Source organism: Gnatocerus cornutus, chromosome 2 (genome assembly GCF_029298725.1).
Source record: "Gnatocerus cornutus isolate USDA-ARS CGAHR chromosome 2, icGnaCorn1.1, whole genome shotgun sequence".
Lineage (NCBI taxonomy): Eukaryota > Metazoa > Arthropoda > Insecta > Coleoptera > Tenebrionidae > Gnatocerus > Gnatocerus cornutus.
The window spans coordinates 4,694,998-4,714,239 of NC_142234.1; the positions used below are offsets into that span (position 1 = coordinate 4,694,998).

At 33.9% G+C, this 19,242-nt stretch overlaps 3 protein-coding genes across 4 annotated transcripts; 2 read left to right on the forward strand and 1 right to left on the reverse strand.

Moving 5' to 3' along the window:
* Nucleotides 1–86: 86 nt before the first annotated feature.
* Rab21 (RAS oncogene family member Rab21) lies at nucleotides 87–2,018 on the reverse strand. Its single transcript, XM_088029936.1, has 3 exons — nucleotides 1,398–2,018; nucleotides 1,066–1,352; nucleotides 87–1,020 (listed from the first exon to the last, which is right to left on the reverse strand). The coding sequence occupies exons 1-3, from the start codon at nucleotides 1,524–1,526 to the stop codon at nucleotides 792–794; spliced, it is 645 nt and encodes a 214-aa protein (XP_087886062.1). The 5' UTR covers nucleotides 1,527–2,018; the 3' UTR covers nucleotides 87–791.
* A 125-nt stretch (nucleotides 2,019–2,143) lies between these two features.
* LOC148178234 (SIN3-HDAC complex-associated factor) lies at nucleotides 2,144–14,788 on the forward strand. Of its 2 annotated transcripts, none has more exons than XM_088029934.1 (5): nucleotides 2,144–2,250; nucleotides 8,611–8,722; nucleotides 8,771–8,924; nucleotides 12,088–12,440; nucleotides 12,494–14,788. In XM_088029934.1, exons 2-5 carry the CDS (start codon nucleotides 8,649–8,651, stop codon nucleotides 12,783–12,785), a joined length of 873 nt encoding a protein of 290 aa, XP_087886060.1. In that variant the 5' UTR covers nucleotides 2,144–2,250; nucleotides 8,611–8,648; the 3' UTR covers nucleotides 12,786–14,788. The 2 variants fall into 2 exon arrangements, with proteins under 2 accessions (XP_087886060.1, XP_087886061.1); XM_088029935.1 differs by lacking the exon at nucleotides 2,144–2,250 and adding an exon at nucleotides 8,515–8,532.
* Nucleotides 14,789–16,540: 1,752 nt separating this feature from the next.
* Nucleotides 16,541–18,914, forward strand: Cog6 (conserved oligomeric Golgi complex subunit 6). The gene is made up of 7 exons (XM_088030903.1): nucleotides 16,541–16,754; nucleotides 16,808–17,082; nucleotides 17,134–17,496; nucleotides 17,543–17,763; nucleotides 17,814–18,202; nucleotides 18,249–18,572; nucleotides 18,621–18,914. Exons 1-7 carry the CDS (start codon nucleotides 16,671–16,673, stop codon nucleotides 18,846–18,848), a joined length of 1,884 nt encoding a protein of 627 aa, XP_087887029.1. The 5' UTR covers nucleotides 16,541–16,670; the 3' UTR covers nucleotides 18,849–18,914.
* The last annotated feature ends 328 nt before the right edge of the window (nucleotides 18,915–19,242 follow it).

Sequence of the window (19,242 nt, forward strand, 5' to 3'; positions counted from 1 at the left end):
TTTTGTATCTCCAAAACACCAAAAAATCTTTTTCCTTTTTAAGTAAATAATCACAATCACAATGCAACCAAATAAAGAAAACCAAACAATCGTAATTTTTTTATTTCCGTTAGGTTAGGTTGGCTCTACTTTTTTTTTATAAAATTATTTGCGAATAAAAATGACATTAATTTGCTGCTAATGGAAGGAATTGTTCAAGGTAAGTACAGTGAGGGCCAAAATGAAGTTGGGACAGTGCTAATCGAGACTTTAACGTAACATAAATCCTACATTTAATCCAAAATAATTATAATTATTACTGTAGAAATAATGACGTTAGCTGCTATCACTGTCGAAAATTGCGAAATAGTAAATAAAACATTATATGGCACTCCTAGGTTATTAAATATTACTCATTCCATAGCCTCGCAGGATGACTATACTCTTCGTGTGCAATATCTAAGTTAACTCATTTGTACCATAATTAACTATTTTTTAATGCATCAGCACCTTTAATAATTTATCGCCTAATTGGTGTTAGTAATTTAATAATCGACCCGTTTTACAATGACGAAAAATCAATTTGGCCGTCACTGTAACCAATTTTTTTTTTAAATACAAACTAAAATTTTCAGTTCCATTTAGAATTCGCTAGTCAAGCTGAAATATTCATATATTTATGCCGTTGCAGTCCAATCTCCAGTTCCCACATAAAAGGAAATTTGAAATTGTAAAGATATTTCCTAAATTAAAATTACATAAAATGAAAATTATATAAATATGTACAATAAAACAACTGATACAACAATAATTTATGAGTTTCCACAGCACTGTCTTGTAGGAGGTGGCGGAACTTGATCATCATCAACCACAACCACATTTCGTCTCTGAGAGTTCTGTCTAGATAAAGGAGCATTCTGCGCTTCTTTTTCTTCAACAGTCTCTAGCATTTTCTGTGTCAGTGTAAGAAACATCTCTTCTACACCTTTATTCAGTTTTGCAGAGGTTTGGAAATGAATCGCTCCTACTTTATTAGCGTACCTACAAATCAAAATGAGTTTTCATTAGATGGGGTAAAAAACTTACGTTTCAGCATCTTCTAAGCTAACGTGTCTACTCTTCTCAAGATCAGTCTTATTCCCAGCAATCACTAGACAGATATCTGTCCCTAACATCTTCCTCAGTTCTTTCACCCAACTTTTCACTTTCTGAAAAGAGTCTTCATCTGTGATGTCATAGACGAGGACAGCTCCATTTGAGGATCTGTAGTAAATGGGGCCTAGCGCGTGGAACTTTTCCTGACCTGCAGTGTCCCAAATCGCCAAATTTATACGTTTACCTTCAATGTTGAGTTTCTTGTTTAGAAAAGAGGCCTACAAAGAGGTGATAAATAAAGTCGAGTTGAAAACAATCTTTACCTGAACTGTCGTTTCATGATTGGCGTTGAACTTGTCTTCAACATATCTAAGAACAAGACTAGTTTTTCCCACACAGCCCTCCCCCAACAAAACTACTTTAAAATTGTGAGTTCCTGAGCTATTCGCCATCTGAATCTCACCACCTAGGTCTAGTTTACCAGCTACTCAAGAAGAATCAAAGAGTATTGAAAGAAAGCAACTTCACTGAGATAATCTCGTTAAAGCACGTTCTACGTCATCCGAGATAAGTAGGGCTGCCGAAATGCCGTCTCTTAATACTGATCGAGGGACGAAAATTGCATAGGGGGCTCATAAACACTTTTCGATTACATTTTCACAATCAGCTGATTCCTCTTTCTTTCTTATTTTAAGTAGGCGTGACTTGCATACCTGTCGAAATGCTTCCGCGAATCACCACCAGGGGGACACCGAAAATTACGAAAAAACAGGATTTTTAGACATATCAAGGGCGGTTTTCCGGTTGTAAACCCGAACTCAAGCCACAAAGGGACTATTAAACTCGTCAACACGACGAATCAGTCTGTATTTTCCGCGGTCATCATTACGAACATTTCTGTTATAGAAGGAAATGTCATCTCAAAATTTGACGTCACGCCGGATGTCACGGTCAAAACAGCATCTAGCTCTTCGGTTTTGTACCAAAAAGAAACGATCTTTGAGAGTTTGATTCGACGGTGTCAACTTATTAAATCTGTTTTGTGATTATGACGGGCGCTTCAGGGGGAGTCGACGTCGGGGGTGAAGATTTAAAATCGTTCAATGCGTGCGTTGGTTGCGGCGTAGAGTGCGCGGTGGTTGAGCTGTGTTTCCAGCCGTCATCTGTGTTGTATTGGTAAGTGAACTATCACATTTTCTGTCAAGTTTTTCTATAAAACTACATGAAAATATTGAATGATTTCAGTGAGATTCGATACATTTAAGTCATACTTTTCGTTTGCAATGAATGTCATTCAAAATTATCACGTAGTTCATTTAAAAATCGCATTTTTTCTTTGGCGTCATTTCAAGTCTGAGGTAGCGTTTGTTAAAGCACGGTCTTGCAGCATTGTAAGCAGGTCAAATAAAATGCAAGCATTTGGACGATTCACGATGAAAAATCGATGCCTGTTGCTAAAATTTATCGAAATTATCGTTGCATTGTTTAAATGCATCTGGAATTATGCATTGGTTGTTATCTCGCTGCTTCATGCAATCGGGACGTTTGGCACGTAGGCCGCTTTCTCTCAATATGCACGTGTTAAACTTGTTCCAGTTTTGTAATTCCATCAAAAGAGACTCTTTTACAGATGATTTGATTCATTTCTTTCGAGTTTAGGTACTGTACAACCCTTAATTCTCGAATATTGCATTCGATGAACTTGACACCAATTCTTTCTTGGGGGTCTGAAAACGTAGAAAGTGCTCGAATTTCTTCACCAGTTGGTCGTGGCGCCGGGCATTTCTTGATTACGTGACAATGCTTGCAGTTTTACGAAAAATTTTATAATTATACCCAATTTTCTATATTTCAAACATGCTCAAACAAAGAATGGCACTCGTTAGTTGGTCGTTTTGTAAATGACAATTTCAATGTTTGTTTGCGTTCAACTCATTAATGAGTCTAGCATCTGTCTGCAATGCAAATGTTTTACAATTAAATATCCGTTGCATGTTGTAGAAAATATTTAAATTGTATGAAATATGGTCAAACGCCCACTCAATGGAACGAGAATGTTAATCTGGTGCATTCAAATAATTTCAAAGTGAAATGAAATAACAAGTTTCTTAAATTGTTAATTGCGCCCATTGGCGAGAAGACATGCGTAACCAAAATATGCAGCGCTGGACGCTCATTGCGTGCAACCGGCTTCTTAGCGACAGCGCGTCTATTCATCATGGCCGACGATTATCACTTTGATGCTCAACTATTATAGCTATTATTGAATACAGACTGTCATTTACAATAATTCAAAAGTCATAAGCGTAATTGCTTGATAATAACAGTAGTTTGCATTGATTACACATTTTTTAAAACCGATCAATCAATATGTGTTGATAAAATTGTACCTGAGATTGCAGTGTTTAAATTCTACTACAAGATGGTGAAATGTTCAATAAATTAACGCGCGAGCAAGAAAAAATGTCATCAAAGCAAGCGTTGGTATGAGGAGGCATGTTGTCTTCCAACTGCTATAATTGACAGGTGCAAATTAAAGTGTCAAAATGTGGTAAACGTTTTTGCGGTGAAGTTGTGAACAAAAGATTCACAGGAATTGATTGAAATCATGTCATACTTGATATATTTAGTATTTATATTAGTAAGAGACATGACTCCACGTTTCCAAAGTTTGTTTTGATCACAAATTTATTTTTTAATAAATTTTTCTTTTTTTTATAATATATATTTTTCTATTTCGCGTTCATAATGAAAAAACATTTTACTCAATATTTGACTATAAAAATAAAATATTGATGATACGAATACCTGCTAACTGCAGAGTTTGCGGTTGAGCCCGAATTGCGGCTATCTCCAGTAACAACAAATTTGTGTCCACGCTGAGATTTTTGTGACTTTAAAAATTGTTCTTTGTAGTTTGCAAAATTTGTTTTTGAAAATTAGCTTAAAGAAAAGTCCACTTTTTATAACGTTTTATTACTGTCAAGGACCTTATCGTCTTAATATTGATTTTTTTTAATGACGTGACATGAATAATTTTTTCTGTAACAGTAATAATAATTATTACAAGACGACATTCATTTTAAATTTTGTAATTATTACTACTTTTATTAATTTTTTCCAATACAACTGATAAAACGTTATTTATCGCTTTTGTATTCAGACAACCTGCTAACTCCTAAATTAAAAAAAAAATCATAGAAAGTTGTTATCTCCAAGTATACAATGCTATAAAGTATTAATTTGGGAGTTATTTTTAAATTATTACTATGTAATAATTCGAATAGTATTAACCCGTTTGTAATTTGTGTTCTTTCATAAATATCTTTTTAATAAAATTATTAAGTTTTTTTTCCCTCCTGTAAAATTTGCGCTACTGGAGTTAGCAGGTTAACACTCTTAACCGACGATATATTTTTCTTAGGTTTGCAGCAGACAAACCGTCAACCTGCCGTCAACGTCGACAATTTAGATTTTGGTTTTGATAAACCATGATAAATCGATCAATACACTATTATTTCTTGTTGCACTTGGCTTAATAATTCATTGGAGAAAAACTCTTTGGATGCAAGAGAACCATCACGATCATGATAAACATCTTCGCTCTCTTGGTTCCCTTGCGCTCCGGTAACCTCAAAACGTCACACCTGTCAAACTGACTGAAATTGGATTTGGCGATTTTTTTTCCCGAACATTTGCAAATGCCAACTACCCTAAAATTCCCTAGATTTCGAAATCAAGTTTTTCCGTTTAAACTAAGACGAAATAGAAAAAATACCGTATGGTACTTGTTCATAATGCATTTTGCCGCACTTCCTACTTTATGACTCTCGCTGCGCTCGTTGTGTCTTAAAAACGTGCGTGCGGCAAAATGTTCATTATGAAACGCGTTTCATAATATACTATTTTGATTCTTGTCCTCTTTAGTTCTTTCTATACAAACTAAATTTATGTCAGTATCAGATTGTCCGTTGTTTCAGCCTTTTGGTAACACTTTCTCTCATAGAATGCCGTTGTTTTTTCAATTAATCTTATTTTTTTTTTACTATTTCTGCATTGTTTTCTCTTTTCCCGGGGATTTTATTTAACCGCCATTCTAATAAGTTGCCTCCTAGGATATGCCGACTGCTTCTGCACATTATTGTTAAACAAGTTTTTGCATGATTTATTTTCCACTTTTATCTATAATATTTTTTTGTTTTTAATTGTTTCCATACACTGCAGAGCAGTTTTTGGTTGTCTGATTTGTTGTTCTTTCAGTTAAACAAGATCCAGTTTTTAATGTTTATACTTACATACCTTTTTTTTTCATTACGGCCATTGCAATTTTTTCAGGTTTTTATTTATGTAATTATTACCCTTATTGTTTGTTTGTCGTTTATGTTGAGTACATAGTTCGTTACGATAAATTGTTAAATGAAACAGAAGCAGTTGTTCTTTTCTTTTTGTGCTGCATAATATCACAAACATTTAAGCAGTGTCATTGACCTCAAGCTATTTTTTTCATTGATTTATGACATCCATTGTTGAAAGTGCTAATATAATCCCTGTTATAATACATGTTCATGTGTATTTTGAGATCAGTTTTGACTCTACTTTAGATTTACAATTAGATGATTGGTACTATTTTCCCATTTAATGATTCAAAATATTTAATAGAAGTAATTTTTGTCAATTTTTACCAAGAACAGAAGAAAAATCTGTGGTTGATATTATATTTTCCACAGTTCACTTTCTCATTAGAATGAGTTGCAGACCTTTGGTATCCGACTCAAGTTTCTTATCATATCTCCACTTCGCAGTTACAGTGAATTGAAGTAGGAAAATGAAGAAAATTAGTTTTAGTCCTTACAGAAATTGCAGAGTAAAACATAACATAACATGCATATTTTTCTTTGTTATAAAAGAAGACAGTCCCAGGAAACCGAAGACTTTAGGAAGCAACTTGAAATGTTTATAATTCAGTTACATCATATCATTTTCTTTGGATAACATGAACCGTGTATTATGAATCTGAAAGTATCATTTGTATTGTGTTTCTAAGCTTTGTCAACACCACAATCATTTTATTTGTTCAGTGTAAACGTACATTCCAGGTAAAAGTAAACATAAATGACTTTTTAATAACATGGTATCGACATGTTGGTCTCATTTCAAACTTCGATTCCTTGGATCAATTATCGTGTCTTCGGCGCGTGGATGTCACCGTGGGTGAACGCCCTTTGAAGTTTTTTACCTTTGTGCATCATTTTGCAGGATGATACCTTCCACGTATCCGCACGCAAACCACTGTGCAAAATCGAATCACGGTCGTTGTGTATCTATTTTAATCTTCGCGACCGTTACCATGTTTATGTGGCGGGGCCTCTGGCGCCTCAGACGAGGATTCGTCCTACACCGCGACCTCTTATGAATTTCAATTAATTTCTTATTAGAAGTTTGATTTGCGAAGAAGAGTTTCGGGCGGCGTTACACAGGTCAGGCTTTTACGCTGTTGTGGTCTTGAGATATCTACTTATCAGGTGTTTACTGAAAGATAAGCTGTGTTATTTCTTCGCTGTAAACACGGACCAGAAATAGCAAATATCATTTACATTGTGGAAAAATATACTCATGACATGGCGTTATCGCGATTTACATTCATTAACAAGGTTTTGTTGTGGAGTTTAAGAACATTTAATGTATAAATAAGTTTTTATCAACAATGGTCAACGCGTAACGAAAGTAATTTAGTCGTTGTGACTTTTTACAAACATGCTAATGATTTGCTGTTTTGTTGTCAAAGAAGTTGTTTTGAAACGATGTAAACACATGGTCGACTGAAAAAATGCCACGCCCATGGAGCTCAAAATAATCCTGTTTTCATATTATAAAAATCAATCAACTCTTGTGATTTCGTTTTAATTACTCCTTATGTGCAAAACCTCTCCAACTAAAAACCCAGTTTATCATAGTGTTTACATGGTAATAAAACAACAATAACTAGTTTCTCTGTTTTGTGCATTTATCTAAGTACAAGCAGCTATAAATAATCCAGAGATTAAATTAATCTCAGTTATAAACAGAGTTACATAATTAGTAATTCTTCAAGATTAGTAATTTACTGTTTGTGGCATTGAACTGATGATTTGTCAAGTTGTTTTGTTGTGATGATAGTAAGGTTCGGGTTCAGTTTAGTTTTTTATTCTTTTTTCTTCTGCAACTGTTCATCATCTTTCGTTTTTGGAGAGCTTTCTCGTTTTGCCTTCCACTTCAGATTTCCTATTGTTTTTTGCTTTAGTTCACATCAAACTCGAAAGACTTTAATACGAAGAAACTGATTTTAATTTATATGGAAAGCATTTAAAGAACATAACTAAAGAATTCAAAAAAATTGGTGGAATCAACAATAACAATACTCTTTTTCTTTCTCTTTACACTTTCTCTGATCTCTTCACACCTGAAATTACATTTTATCGCCTTCTCTTCAATGACAATCAAATTTTTAACTCGCGAATTTCACATTCTTTTATTGCAATTTTTTAAGGTTGTGTGGTAACGATTTTCTGGAAATGTAAAAATGTACAGTCAGCTTTATCATGGCAGCATTGTGATGTGATGAAACACATTGATATACAAAATAAGCACAATTTCATACATGTTACTGTTTTATAGCACGTAGTTATTGCTACCAGGTACTTAATTTTATCGGAAAGTGAGCTCAGCTCTTCGATTTGGTAATAAACCGACCATCAAACCGATTGTTTCAAAAACGATCATTACCACGCTTACGGTCTTCCATCATTATCGAACGTTTTTAGCTAAGGAAATTACATTACCGAACCTTTGGTGTATTGATAGCCTTGTATTTACAATCATTGGTTGGGTAAAACAATACGTTCAACATTCGGGTGATCGGTTTGTGCCCTTTCCGTCTTGATTTTTTAAACCGGTCAATGTTAACATCGACTTGGTCAATGTCAGGTGATTGTGAAGATTGATTGGATCGTGAGGAAGGTCAAAGGAAAGTCTTTTTCCTTACTTGGAAATTTGAACAATTACAAGTCGAATGTCATTGTCAGCAAAATTAAAAAGTATTAGAAATTTTCAATGCGGCTAATTTTACATGTGTGCAAGGCCAGATTACAGTTCAGTGTCAATCAAATAGAAACAAAGCCGATTAGAATCTTGTTTTATCATATTTTTGCCAAAGTGCCATCAATAGTCAAGATAGGGAGATACTTGAATTCTCTGTTAATGTAGATTACATCTAACGTCCATTGGTCGTTGACCTGTTTATACACTTATTTCAGGGTTCATTGTAATCTCAAGGTTGCTCCGGCGTCCACTCTGAATATGTTACAAATTCTACACCAAAAGAAAATCCATTGCCGTTTAGTTCTACTCTACTTGCTGCGCGTCATAAAAATTATAACGATTTGATTCGCGTTGGAAACTATGACAAAGAGAAATTGCAACGTAGGTGCTAGACTGAAAAATGCGACACGTTCTTGTGAGACTAAAACTTGAAGATTAATGAACGGTTTTGTTTTTCAGATTTTTATTAGTCTAGGCGCTACACCCCCTGCCCCAACATGTTTTCCTTCCATAGACCTAAGGTATATAGATCATCTACTGGCTGCTGTATTTGTAAGGCTAAATCTAGCAGGTACGTTTAAAATGTGAGGTAAAAATACAATGCTAACACCAAAAATAGTTCCAGGTTCACCGATAGCAAGAAGTACGAAGAGGATTTCATGAAATGTTTCAAGCTCTCCGAACCGAGACAAGGGGAAATCTGCAATGCTTGTGTTCTTTTGGTCAAGAGATGGAAGAAGTTACCTGAGGGATCTGATCGTAATTGGAAACATGTAAGTAGAGTTTTCTAGTTCGGTGTGTTAAAGGCGGTTCTAACGAAAGTAAAAGTTCTTGCGGCTGGAATAAATAGCAGAATGGGACGGTTTTTGTGCGCTTTTTTGGACCGTTGCTCATTCATTTAACAACAGTCAATGAACTAGGAATTGGTTTCTGTCTGACTCCATTTTCGCGTCATGTTTTCTTGTTATTGCTTTTTATTTCTTGACATTCTGTTCTTTTTTTATTGTAGCTTCTTTTTTCTCAACTGGTGTTCTTAGTCAATTTTTGCAATTTAAAACTGAGAAATTGTCCAATCTAAATCCAACTGAAAAGCTTGAAACAAAACGTGGGTCTCAAAATATCTAAAGGTGCGTCCACACCAAAGCAACATAGAACAATTATGTTTCTGTTACATGTTTCTAGAAATGTTTTTCACGATCCAGTGAAACTTTTTTGTTGGTTCTATTGGTAATCCAAGTTGGAACTTTCAGGAACATTTGGGAATGTTTCAAAAAGCATGGTACAGAAACACAAAATTTGCTCTATGTTGCTTTAGTGTGGACGTTCTTTAAGGATTAAAGACAATTTTAAACCCAAGAAATATACAGAAAATTTCTAGAAATTTTGAATATGTAAAAAACTATAAAATTTGGAAACTTTTAAACACCAAGAAATCGTAAATTCTGTGGCTTAGAGCAAGAAAGGCCAATCACAAAATTTTGAGATTTTTTGTTGTATAGGGCAAATACAATGCTGTTTTATTGCTTTAAGGTCAAAACTAAAATATTTCATATTTTGAAACTTCCAGATTTGTCAAGAGAACGGCTTATCTCATACACGTTGGAGTGTTAATGTGACTTACCGTAAATTGAATTACCTAAAAACTAATTAGCTTTAACTAATTTAACTTAATTAGGAGCATCAACAGGAAATATCAGGAGCATGCATAAAAATATTTTTTTAATTTTAAAGAATTGCTGTTCATTGATTTTTTATTAAATGGCTTCAATTAGTCTAAGTCTAGGCAAAATAAATTATAAAGTATTCATTCATAGGGAAGAAACTTTTAAAATTTTAAATTTACTGAGATTACGTCAAAAAAAAACTTATTCCAAATTATTTCAATAAAAACTTTACATACCACACCGTTGCCACTAAATTCCAAAAAAGGTAATGATTTGAAGTCTTGCCGTTTCTTACCTCAGTGTGTCAACTCTTTTAGAAGGGATTTATACAGTATGTCCCCGGATTGAGTTCACAAGAGGGAAAAAAAGTTTATTTTCCATTTTACAAAAAAATGACAAACAAATAACATTTTTTGCTTATTTCAAAACAGATAAATCTGCAATTAAAATTTCAAAATTATTAGTTTGTACAGTCGCGTCCAAATTATTTTGGACGTCAAAGTCATTAGATTGTCATAAAGTGTGAAGCACCCTTTATTTATTTCATTGCTACTGTCACTTTTGACAAAATTGCGTGAGTTTCACATGTCAAATTGACAGTAATGCATAGCCTACACTCAAATTTTCAACATGTCAAAAAAATGTCCAAAATATTTTGATCGCGACTGTACTCTTAAAATTATTTTTTTTTATTATTTTTATTTATTAAATTTTGTAATCGTATTTAAATAATAGCAGGCTGTGGATTCACAACATTAAATAGTGCGTTAAAGATTAAAGAAAAATTTACCCAATAATGTGTAAGTATTAAAAAATTGGAAATGAAATGCAATTGCATCCTTAAGAATAATTGAGAAAATTCGAAACAGTCTTAGAGAATTACGAGTTAGAATTGAACTATGTGCTAAAACAGGTAATGGGTCAATCAAACAGTGGAAATTGGTTTGAGTTAAGGAACAAATTTCATTCCTTTGACATTTTTTGCAAAATTGAAAAGTTTTTCGTTATTTTTTGTTTTTTTCGATTTTAAGAACACAGCTTGATAATACATATTAAAGTTTTAAATAAAGATTTATTTATTTTAAATTAAGCAAAAAATGTTATTCCTTTGTCATTTTTTTGTAAAATGAAAAATAACGTTTTTTTTCCTCTTGTAAACTCAATCCGGGGACATACTGTAAATGGTTTAATGTAATCTTCTTCTGCATAAGATGTTTCAGAAGTTTTGTATTTATCTATTTTTTCAATATTTTACCTAAAAAAAAAATAGCCCTTAATGTAAATTTTAGGGTCAAAATTAATTGTATTAGAATTTAATAAGTTTTTTACTTTAAACGAAACGAAAAAGTTTGAAAATTACCGTTTTTACGTTGCACTATTCCATCAGATATGCAATTTTGAAAAGGCCAATCTGACCATTTTAGCAAATATTTTTTAAACATAGAGCCAATCTAATTAATTTTTTTAATTTTTTTGGAGTTCATTTGTTCAATATGTACTATAAATAAGTGTGAATAAAAAAGTAGAAAAGAAAGGATTTTTTTAACAACAACAGCACTATTTGACGATAGTTATGGAATCCATAATTATTATCTCAATATCATGTTTTTTCGAAATTGGCCTTTCTTGCATCAAGCCACAGAATTGAAAGCGTCAGAAATCGAAGACTTAAATACAACTTCTTTACGGACTCATTGGTGGAGTTTAGAAACTTTGTGTTTATGTTGCGGGTTTCTTGAAATATTTCTAAAAATTCCATCGAGTTATACTCGGTTTACCAATAGAACCAACTGCTACAGTCACCAACAAAAAAGCTTCACTTGAATTTCAATTGCTTTGGTGTGAATACTTCTTTTCTAGTAACACTTAGTTGTTTTTAATGTTTTAAATATTGTTCCCACAACACTTAATTTATAGACTCCTTGTCTTAAAAGAACTAATCTAATTTTCCACGGAGAAAGTCCGTCCGATGTGAGACCGTTTTTATGTATTTTAATCAAAATCGGTCACATAACTTTAACCTCCTGTTCTTCGTCAGTTGATGGATCTTTGTCACTGTCAGTTTTTATCTTTTTAAATCTTCGAGCGCAGCGTCTATTCACCAAAAACTAATGAGTCGCATCAGAGAAAATGACTAGACTAATTACAGAGTATGCCATGGCCTCCGTCGTGAAGGATTCATTATTTAGACGACAGTCCTTCATTTGTCACAAAACACTTTTTCTCTGAAATGTTCTCCCAAACTAAAATGCAATTATGGTATCCGAATCAGGTGGTGGACGCTCGAGCCGGTCCTGGAATGAAGTCGATGTCAAAGTTCAAGAGCAAAAGTAAGAAAATCGACGATGGTGGAGAAAAGTTGAAGAAGAAGAAGCATTTCGAGAGGGAGTACAGCCCAACGTTATCCGACAAAAGCGATGGAAATGAAGATGTTGATATGGCCGATGTGGACTTCTTATGCGAGGATGGACCAAGTGGAGGCTCAAGCAGGACAGCGAGTCCTCGAGAGAGTGATTGCGAGGAAAATGTGGCAATCAAAAGTCGTAGGCACAAAGGACAGGCTAAGAAGAGGGACGGAAGTCTTCCAGAAGTTAGTGATTTTATTAATTCGGACTACTGGAAAAGGTAAATTTCTTGCAAATGTGAAAGATGTAAAGTTAATGGGCGAATTTTTTCAGGGAAACAATATGCTGCGGGACAATCTTCAAAGGTTTATGCGGTGAGATAATCGTAGATCAAAGGTTTTTGAAAGCATGCACATCGCGTTTGGAAAAATGCAAATTGCCGTCAAGCGAGACAAAGGTTGATGCGGAAGTCGTCGAAACTAATGTTACTAAAATGTTTAGTGATAGTAGTTCAGATTCAGGTTATGATGAGTCTTCGAATCAAGGCACAATAATTGGAGATAGTGCCTTCAAGAAAGAAATTAGTATAGAGGAAATAAACAGTCAGATTTTGAAAACAAATTAATGTATGCTCTCTTTAGATTGTTTTAATTTATTGACACGTAATCGTTGTGTTTGTAAAGATTTATGCCTTTCTTGCAGATAAGAGTTTGATCAACTTGTGATGATGGTGGTCCATTTTGTATCATTTTACCAGTTGATATTTAATAAATTAACTTATATATTGTTTAGTACTTAATTTATTATTTCATGTTGCACAAATATGTCTAGGACTTGTACAAATGTTTGAATATAGTTGACGTTATGTTACTGTGTATATAGTCTGAAGAAACGCATAAATCGTTTTCTCATTGTGACAGTACAAATTATGGAAAATGGCTAATTTCCAATATTTTTATCCCGCTCAACCAGTCACAGGGTGAAATATTTGAAGTTGTAGTTTTGCTGTCTGTGACGGAAACTTTTTGACTCGGATATTCCAAATCAATCTGTTGATTGGGTCCAAAAGTCTGCAAACGACACCATTTAGTCTCAAGATAATTCAATCAAAAAGCGATTGTAACTGAACACAGAAATAAAATTGATCTTCTCACATAGATTTTTCCATCGAATCCGCGTACCTTATTTCGTTGACTGAGATTTTTTGTGGCGTACTCAATTGCCTTGACGATACGACTGACTAGACGTAGCTTGTCATTCTATTTCTGTGTTTGTGCAATTCTATTTAAATGCCGTTATTTGAAGCAATACATATATTATTTAAAACCCGATCATATCGTAATTGTGGTGTCTTGAATTTACTGCCAAATACTAAAGTTATGACACACAAGTGTTCCTCTTCTAAACACAAACTACGCTAAGTATTTTAGAATAAACTTTATATAAAGTGAAAATGTTTGTTTCAGGTATTTATTTTATAATGGCAGCAATATTTTTAAATGAATATTAAAGTACGTCGCACAGTTTTAATTTTGTGTGAGATTAAAACTTGCAAACATTCGACTTATTATGTTAGTGGATTAATTGAAGATTTTATGCTACTTTATTTATTTTGAATATGATTTTTCTAGTTTGTATATTAGAGGATATAGTATGCTTTAAGAATTGCCTATAGACTGCAAGCCTAGTCGTTTTTGTATGGTGTATAATTGCAATTTTTACTCGAATCTCGTATTGAGTTTGTCGATTCCACTATTGGCATTAATTTGAAAATGAAATATTATTAACTTTATATAAGCAACTGCCATGAATAAAATATTCTATATTTTTTTACATCACTGGAATTGTAACAATATGCTGTAAAAAAGTGTAGATTACAATCAAAGTGGATCTCAGTTTGTGTAATTGTACATTCTTTAGTTCACCGAGTTATAATATATTGAAAAAAGTATTATATGTATATTCGTAACCGTAAGACATTTTTATTTTTAGATTTTCAAAATATATATTTGGCTAGCTTGTTTTTGTTTATAAATTTTAAATTGTCACCGCCATACTATGGACGAAATGTATTAAACTAACTATTAATCTAAGGATATATTCTTCAAAGAAAATCATGGAATGAGGGTAAATCTAGACTATTTTTGATAAAATCTGAACATCAAAGATTTAGGAAATTTTGGACTAAAAGAATCTATAGCTAGCCAATACATACCAAGTTTCTAGGACCTTCACATAGAATATTCTAAATTTATCATTTTATAAATAAATGAAAAAACAATAAATTGTTGTTAGTGAAGCCAAATTGTTACTAATGCAATAATATTGACAGCAATTGTTATATGAATATCACGGATGTTAAGGTTGAAGCTATAATATAATATTTTATAAATGAGTGTATGAAACGAAGTTTCAAGGCTTTTGAAGCCCTGTTTTAGCTAAGGACCTAAATAATCTGATTGGTATTACTAGAATTGATTCATTATATTATTAGATTTGTAGAACCTTTGTTTTGTCCGTGGTTATTTGTGAATTTTATTGTAATTAAATGTTTCCAATTCCATGCAATATGTGAAAAGATTAATTCTGTATTGTGTATTTATCAATAAACTTTAAATATATTTCTAAGTTTTCATTTTATTCTTTATGTACAGTTAGCAGCAAAAGAAATGAGTTCATGGGCGTAAAATTTATGTTTCATAAGCTTTGAATTCTTCTGGTGAAACAGATTTATGTTATGACGAAACTTCCAAGAGCCCTTTATTAAAAGAGTCAAAAATATCTTATTTTAAAATTGCAATGGAATTTTTAAGAATGGCTTGTTCAGAAGTTTTTTGTTTTTCTTGTTGAAAATGAAATGATAGTGTTGGCGGAAAAAAAGTTCTAGATTTTACTTCAAATCAACGAGGGAACCAAAATACATTGAAATTTTTCAATTTATGGAGAAATTCAAATTATCGAAGTTTCGAAGATATTGAGCATTAAAAATTTCACTATCCGAAACTTTCATTGGCCATACCTCAGTTATTTGTTGTCGTGCGTGGATTTTGAGCCCGGATTTGGAATCTGCGCAACATAAGCCCTAATAAGGAAGTTTGCTCCAAAAATAAGCGGGAAAACGATGGTCATAATTTTTTTTTATCAAAATTTCGACTTCCGGAAAATCTAAGATCGAATTCTTAGCAAACAAAACCCGAAGAAAACGATGGTGAAAACCACATCTCTCTATGTATCGTAGTTTTGTCGAACCTTCAAAAATTTGGCCTTCTGGCGACTAAGGTACGTAAATGTCCCAGTTCCTAATCACTTAAACGATTAGAGCTTTAAGAGCATTGTTTAAAAATTGAAAATCAACATGACTTCAATATTCTTGTTAATAAAAAGATGATTGCTTATTTCATTATGCTTTTCATCAATCTCAAACGTAAAAATAATGTTGTTTTAAAGGAAATTAAAAGAGCGTTTTTATTTAGCTTTGCTCGTGTCCTAGTATTTAATAATTACCTCTAAAAGGTAATTGGTTTAAATGGATTTTAATGTCTTATCTTAATATTACAACATTTTGAACTTACATATACGGCCAATGTGTGTTTTCTTTAAATTTAAAATACTCCGCTATTCTACCTAGTGTTATTCGATTTCAACTTTGCGCCAAACGTTAGGCATGTTCTTGCTGATTTTAACTCTTTTTTTTTCTTTGGAAATTAGAATGCTTTTTTTAATAACTCTAAAATATGTGTAGCTATCGCAGACATTGGCGAATTTTGGCTTCGCTTTCTTATTTTAAATGTTTTTGAGTAAATACTATTAGCCATTAGGACAAAGTTAGGCACTGGTACGTTTACCTTATTATTTAGTATTAATTACTATTATTTTTTTGTTTAATTCCTTTAACTTGTGACTTTTTTTTAAACTGGTTCAGGAAGACTTTACATTTTCCCCACTCAAGAAAAACAAAACAGAATCGTGAGATTTCAGCAATTAAAATGCGAATGTTATCAAACTTTGCCAATCATTAATCTTGATATCTAAAATCGTTCATAAATCCACGGCTGTATAAAAAAACATAGTGCACATTTACAAATTAAAGTAGAGGTATATAATACAACATTAAGTTTGCTGCTGACTGTACTATTCCATGAATATTTCATATGTGCAGTCTTTTGAGCTTTAAATTTTTTGTTCTCTCAAAATTTCTGATCTTTATACAAATTTTCTGTTTTTTATGATCTTGGTTCTTCACCTATTCGATATTGTCCAGATTTTGATTATTTGGAAATCGAAAAACCTTACTAACACAGAAATTTGGCCAAAAATCTAAAAGCTCCTCATTTCTACCGAAAAATATTTCAAATATCGCGGATATTTTAAGTGAATCCACACTACATCCACAGAGGACGCCACGCAATGTTGTCACTCCACTGACAACTTGTCAAATCCTATCCTAACCTAAAAATTAACCCAGTGATTTCGTAAAGCCTTTTCCTGTCCCCATGAACTGTAAAACACAATGAAAATGCCGGAAAACGACAAAGAAAACGTACTATCGCGACGTTTGAACAAAGTCTTGGAAATCAGATTGGAAAATGACCAAGTAAGTCTCGGTGCCCCTTTCAACGCCTATATTTCCTTATTTTACAAATTTAGGACACGTTAGAGGCCCTGAAACAACTGTCGACTTTTTACCAAGAAAACACCTTACAAGCCCGTCGGAATTTGCGCAGTCAAATTGAAAAACGCAGTCTTGGCATTAACGAGAATTTTCTTTCTTCTTTTCGGGAGGTGAAAATCTGTTTTGATGCCGTTTATAATGATATTTCGGATATGAGTAAGTCCATTCAAGAAATGACAAATAGGTTGCACAATGCGAAGATGCAGACAAAGCAGTTGTTGGAGCAAACCAAAACACTTCAAGACAGTAGGTCAGTTTTTAGTTAATTTATTCGTATTGGAGTGTATGAGAATTGTTGTAGTGATAAAAATGAGATGCAGCAGAAAGTCACCGCCGCGTTTTTGGAGGCCTTCCAGCTCACCCCTCAAGAATTGGTTGCTCTTCATGGGAATAAACAAAAACGCGACACCCCTTTGACCAATGATATTTTCTCAGCTTTGGATCATATTCAGAAAATCCACTCAGATTGTAAGGTTTTAATGCAATCAGGACACCAAACTTTAGCTTTGGATATCATGGAACAGATGACTTTACACCAGGAAGGGGCCCTAGAAAGATTGTATAGGTGGACCCAGCACCATTGCAGAAACGTGGATAATCCAGACTTAACTGACGTGATTACACAGGCAATGGCGCGACTACAAGAACGCCAACTCTTATTCAAGTCTGTTCGTGTTTTATGCCAAAATGGTTCTAATTCAGACTTTCAGGTACATTATTGATGAGTATTGCATAGCCCGCAGATCCGTGTTAGTCGGTGAGTTTATCAATGCCTTAACACGGGGAGGTCCTTCTGGTAATCCGGCACCAATTGAACTGCGAGCACACGATCCTCAGATCTATGTCACGGATATGTTGGTATGGCTGAACAAGGCTATACCCATAGAAAAACAAAGTTTACATTTACTCGTCAAATTGTGCGATAAAAGCGGTAATAACTATCTGAAATCAGTTGCAGTTCTCATAAACGTGTGGTTTCAGCTTTAGAAGAAATTCTGAGCGACGCTCTTTCCTCAATCTGCGAGGGGGTTTGTCAGCCCCTCAAAATCCGCATTGAAAAAATCTTGAATGTCCCATGCCAAGCGTCTGTGCTTTACGCCGTCACGAATTTAATTCGCTATTACAAAAAGTGCATCTCTAAGATCACAAGTGGTGGAATCTTAGAGTCGATTTTAACAGAGCTGCAGGAACGTAGCGAACAGACCTTTTTGACGTCTCTTCAGCAACAGGTGAACCACGTGCTCGTCCGAGTAGAGGCTCCTCCAAGAGATCTCTCTCCCACTTCCGCCGTCAACAACCTGTTGGCCACTCTAAGAGACATGTTGTCGACGGCTAGCATGAGCGAGGGACGAGAAAGTGACATGGGAAAGGTACCGATCAAAGTTTAGTGACTGCGACTTCATAATCGGATTTCAGATCGCACAGTGCATCATGGAACCGCTTTTGCGGGCGGTAAACGAACAAGCCTCTCGCTTGCCTCCAACCGACATGGCGGTGTATATGTTGAATTGCATGTACGCAATGTACACCTGTTTGTCTTTGTACGAGTTTATGGACGAGCGTTTGGAACGATTACAGGCGCAGTCCGATGCTCAAATTGACACTCTGACTTCTGAACAGGCGAGTTCTCTCGTGGCGAATTTGAGCTTGGGGCCCATTTATACCATTTTGCAAGATCACACGCAAGGACCGCTGTCGGGGATTCCGGGGATGGAACCCACGAACTTGAAGAATTTTTTGGTAATTGCTAAAGTTGCATCGGAAAGGATACAGTATGTTTTGTTGTAGGCGAAACTGGACTACCTGTTGACGACCCCAGATACTTTGTTGCTTCCACAAATTAATCTACTTTCGTCCTCCAAACATAAAAAGACCGTTCAGAAGAGAGCCTTCGACGTGTTGTTGGCAATATACAAGCAGTTGTATGAAGGTGTTCATAATCCTGCGAATCTTTATGAAAATCCGAGCAACATTTTGAACAAGACGCCAGAAGAGTTTATAAAATTGTTGAACTGATTAATTTTGTTGTTTTTTTATCATTTATAGAGCTCTAGTTATAATAAAGTTTTAATAATTAAAAAATGTAATATTGTTATTTATGTAACAAGGGTGTGAATTGAACGGGTAAGTATTAATCGTACGAGTGAAACAATTTATCTTAAAATGGTTACTTGATATTTGGATGTAACCTGACCATACGGCAAGTCTTTTTTTTATTTGTAAATTGACCCCTCCACCCTAACATAGTCGACGCCTATGATTTTATTTTTGCATTTCCCACATTTTTACCCCAATTCCTGATTTGTTTATTATGATTGAAAAAACTTAATGAAGGTCATTACTATCTTTAGGTACTAAGAGATAAACTTAATAAAAGTTAAAATAAAAAAAAAACATCAAAATCCCGTTG

Bases quoted from the DNA above. Each gene is read 5' to 3' on its own strand.
- Rab21 (XM_088029936.1), bottom strand. From the start codon at position 1,526: ATGGCGAATAGCTCAGGAACTCACAATTTTAAAGTAGTTTTGTTGGGG. The intron at 1,353-1,397 runs GTAAAGATTGTT...ACCTCTTTGTAG, and splicing joins ATCATGAAACGACAGTTCAG to GCCTCTTTTCTAAACAAGAA. The intron at 1,021-1,065 runs GTAAGTTTTTTA...TTTGATTTGTAG, and splicing joins AGCTTAGAAGATGCTGAAAC to GTACGCTAATAAAGTAGGAG.
- LOC148178234 (XM_088029934.1), top strand. From the start codon at position 8,649: ATGTTTTCCTTCCATAGACCTAAGGTATATAGATCATCTACTGGCTGC. The intron at 8,925-12,087 runs GTAAGTAGAGTT...TATCCGAATCAG, and splicing joins CTGATCGTAATTGGAAACAT to GTGGTGGACGCTCGAGCCGG. The intron at 12,441-12,493 runs GTAAATTTCTTG...GAATTTTTTCAG, and splicing joins AATTCGGACTACTGGAAAAG to GGAAACAATATGCTGCGGGA.
- Cog6 (XM_088030903.1), top strand. From the start codon at position 16,671: ATGAAAATGCCGGAAAACGACAAAGAAAACGTACTATCGCGACGTTTG. The intron at 17,497-17,542 runs GTCTGTTCGTGT...TCAGACTTTCAG, and splicing joins GAACGCCAACTCTTATTCAA to GTACATTATTGATGAGTATT. The intron at 18,573-18,620 runs GTAATTGCTAAA...GTTTTGTTGTAG, and splicing joins CGAACTTGAAGAATTTTTTG to GCGAAACTGGACTACCTGTT.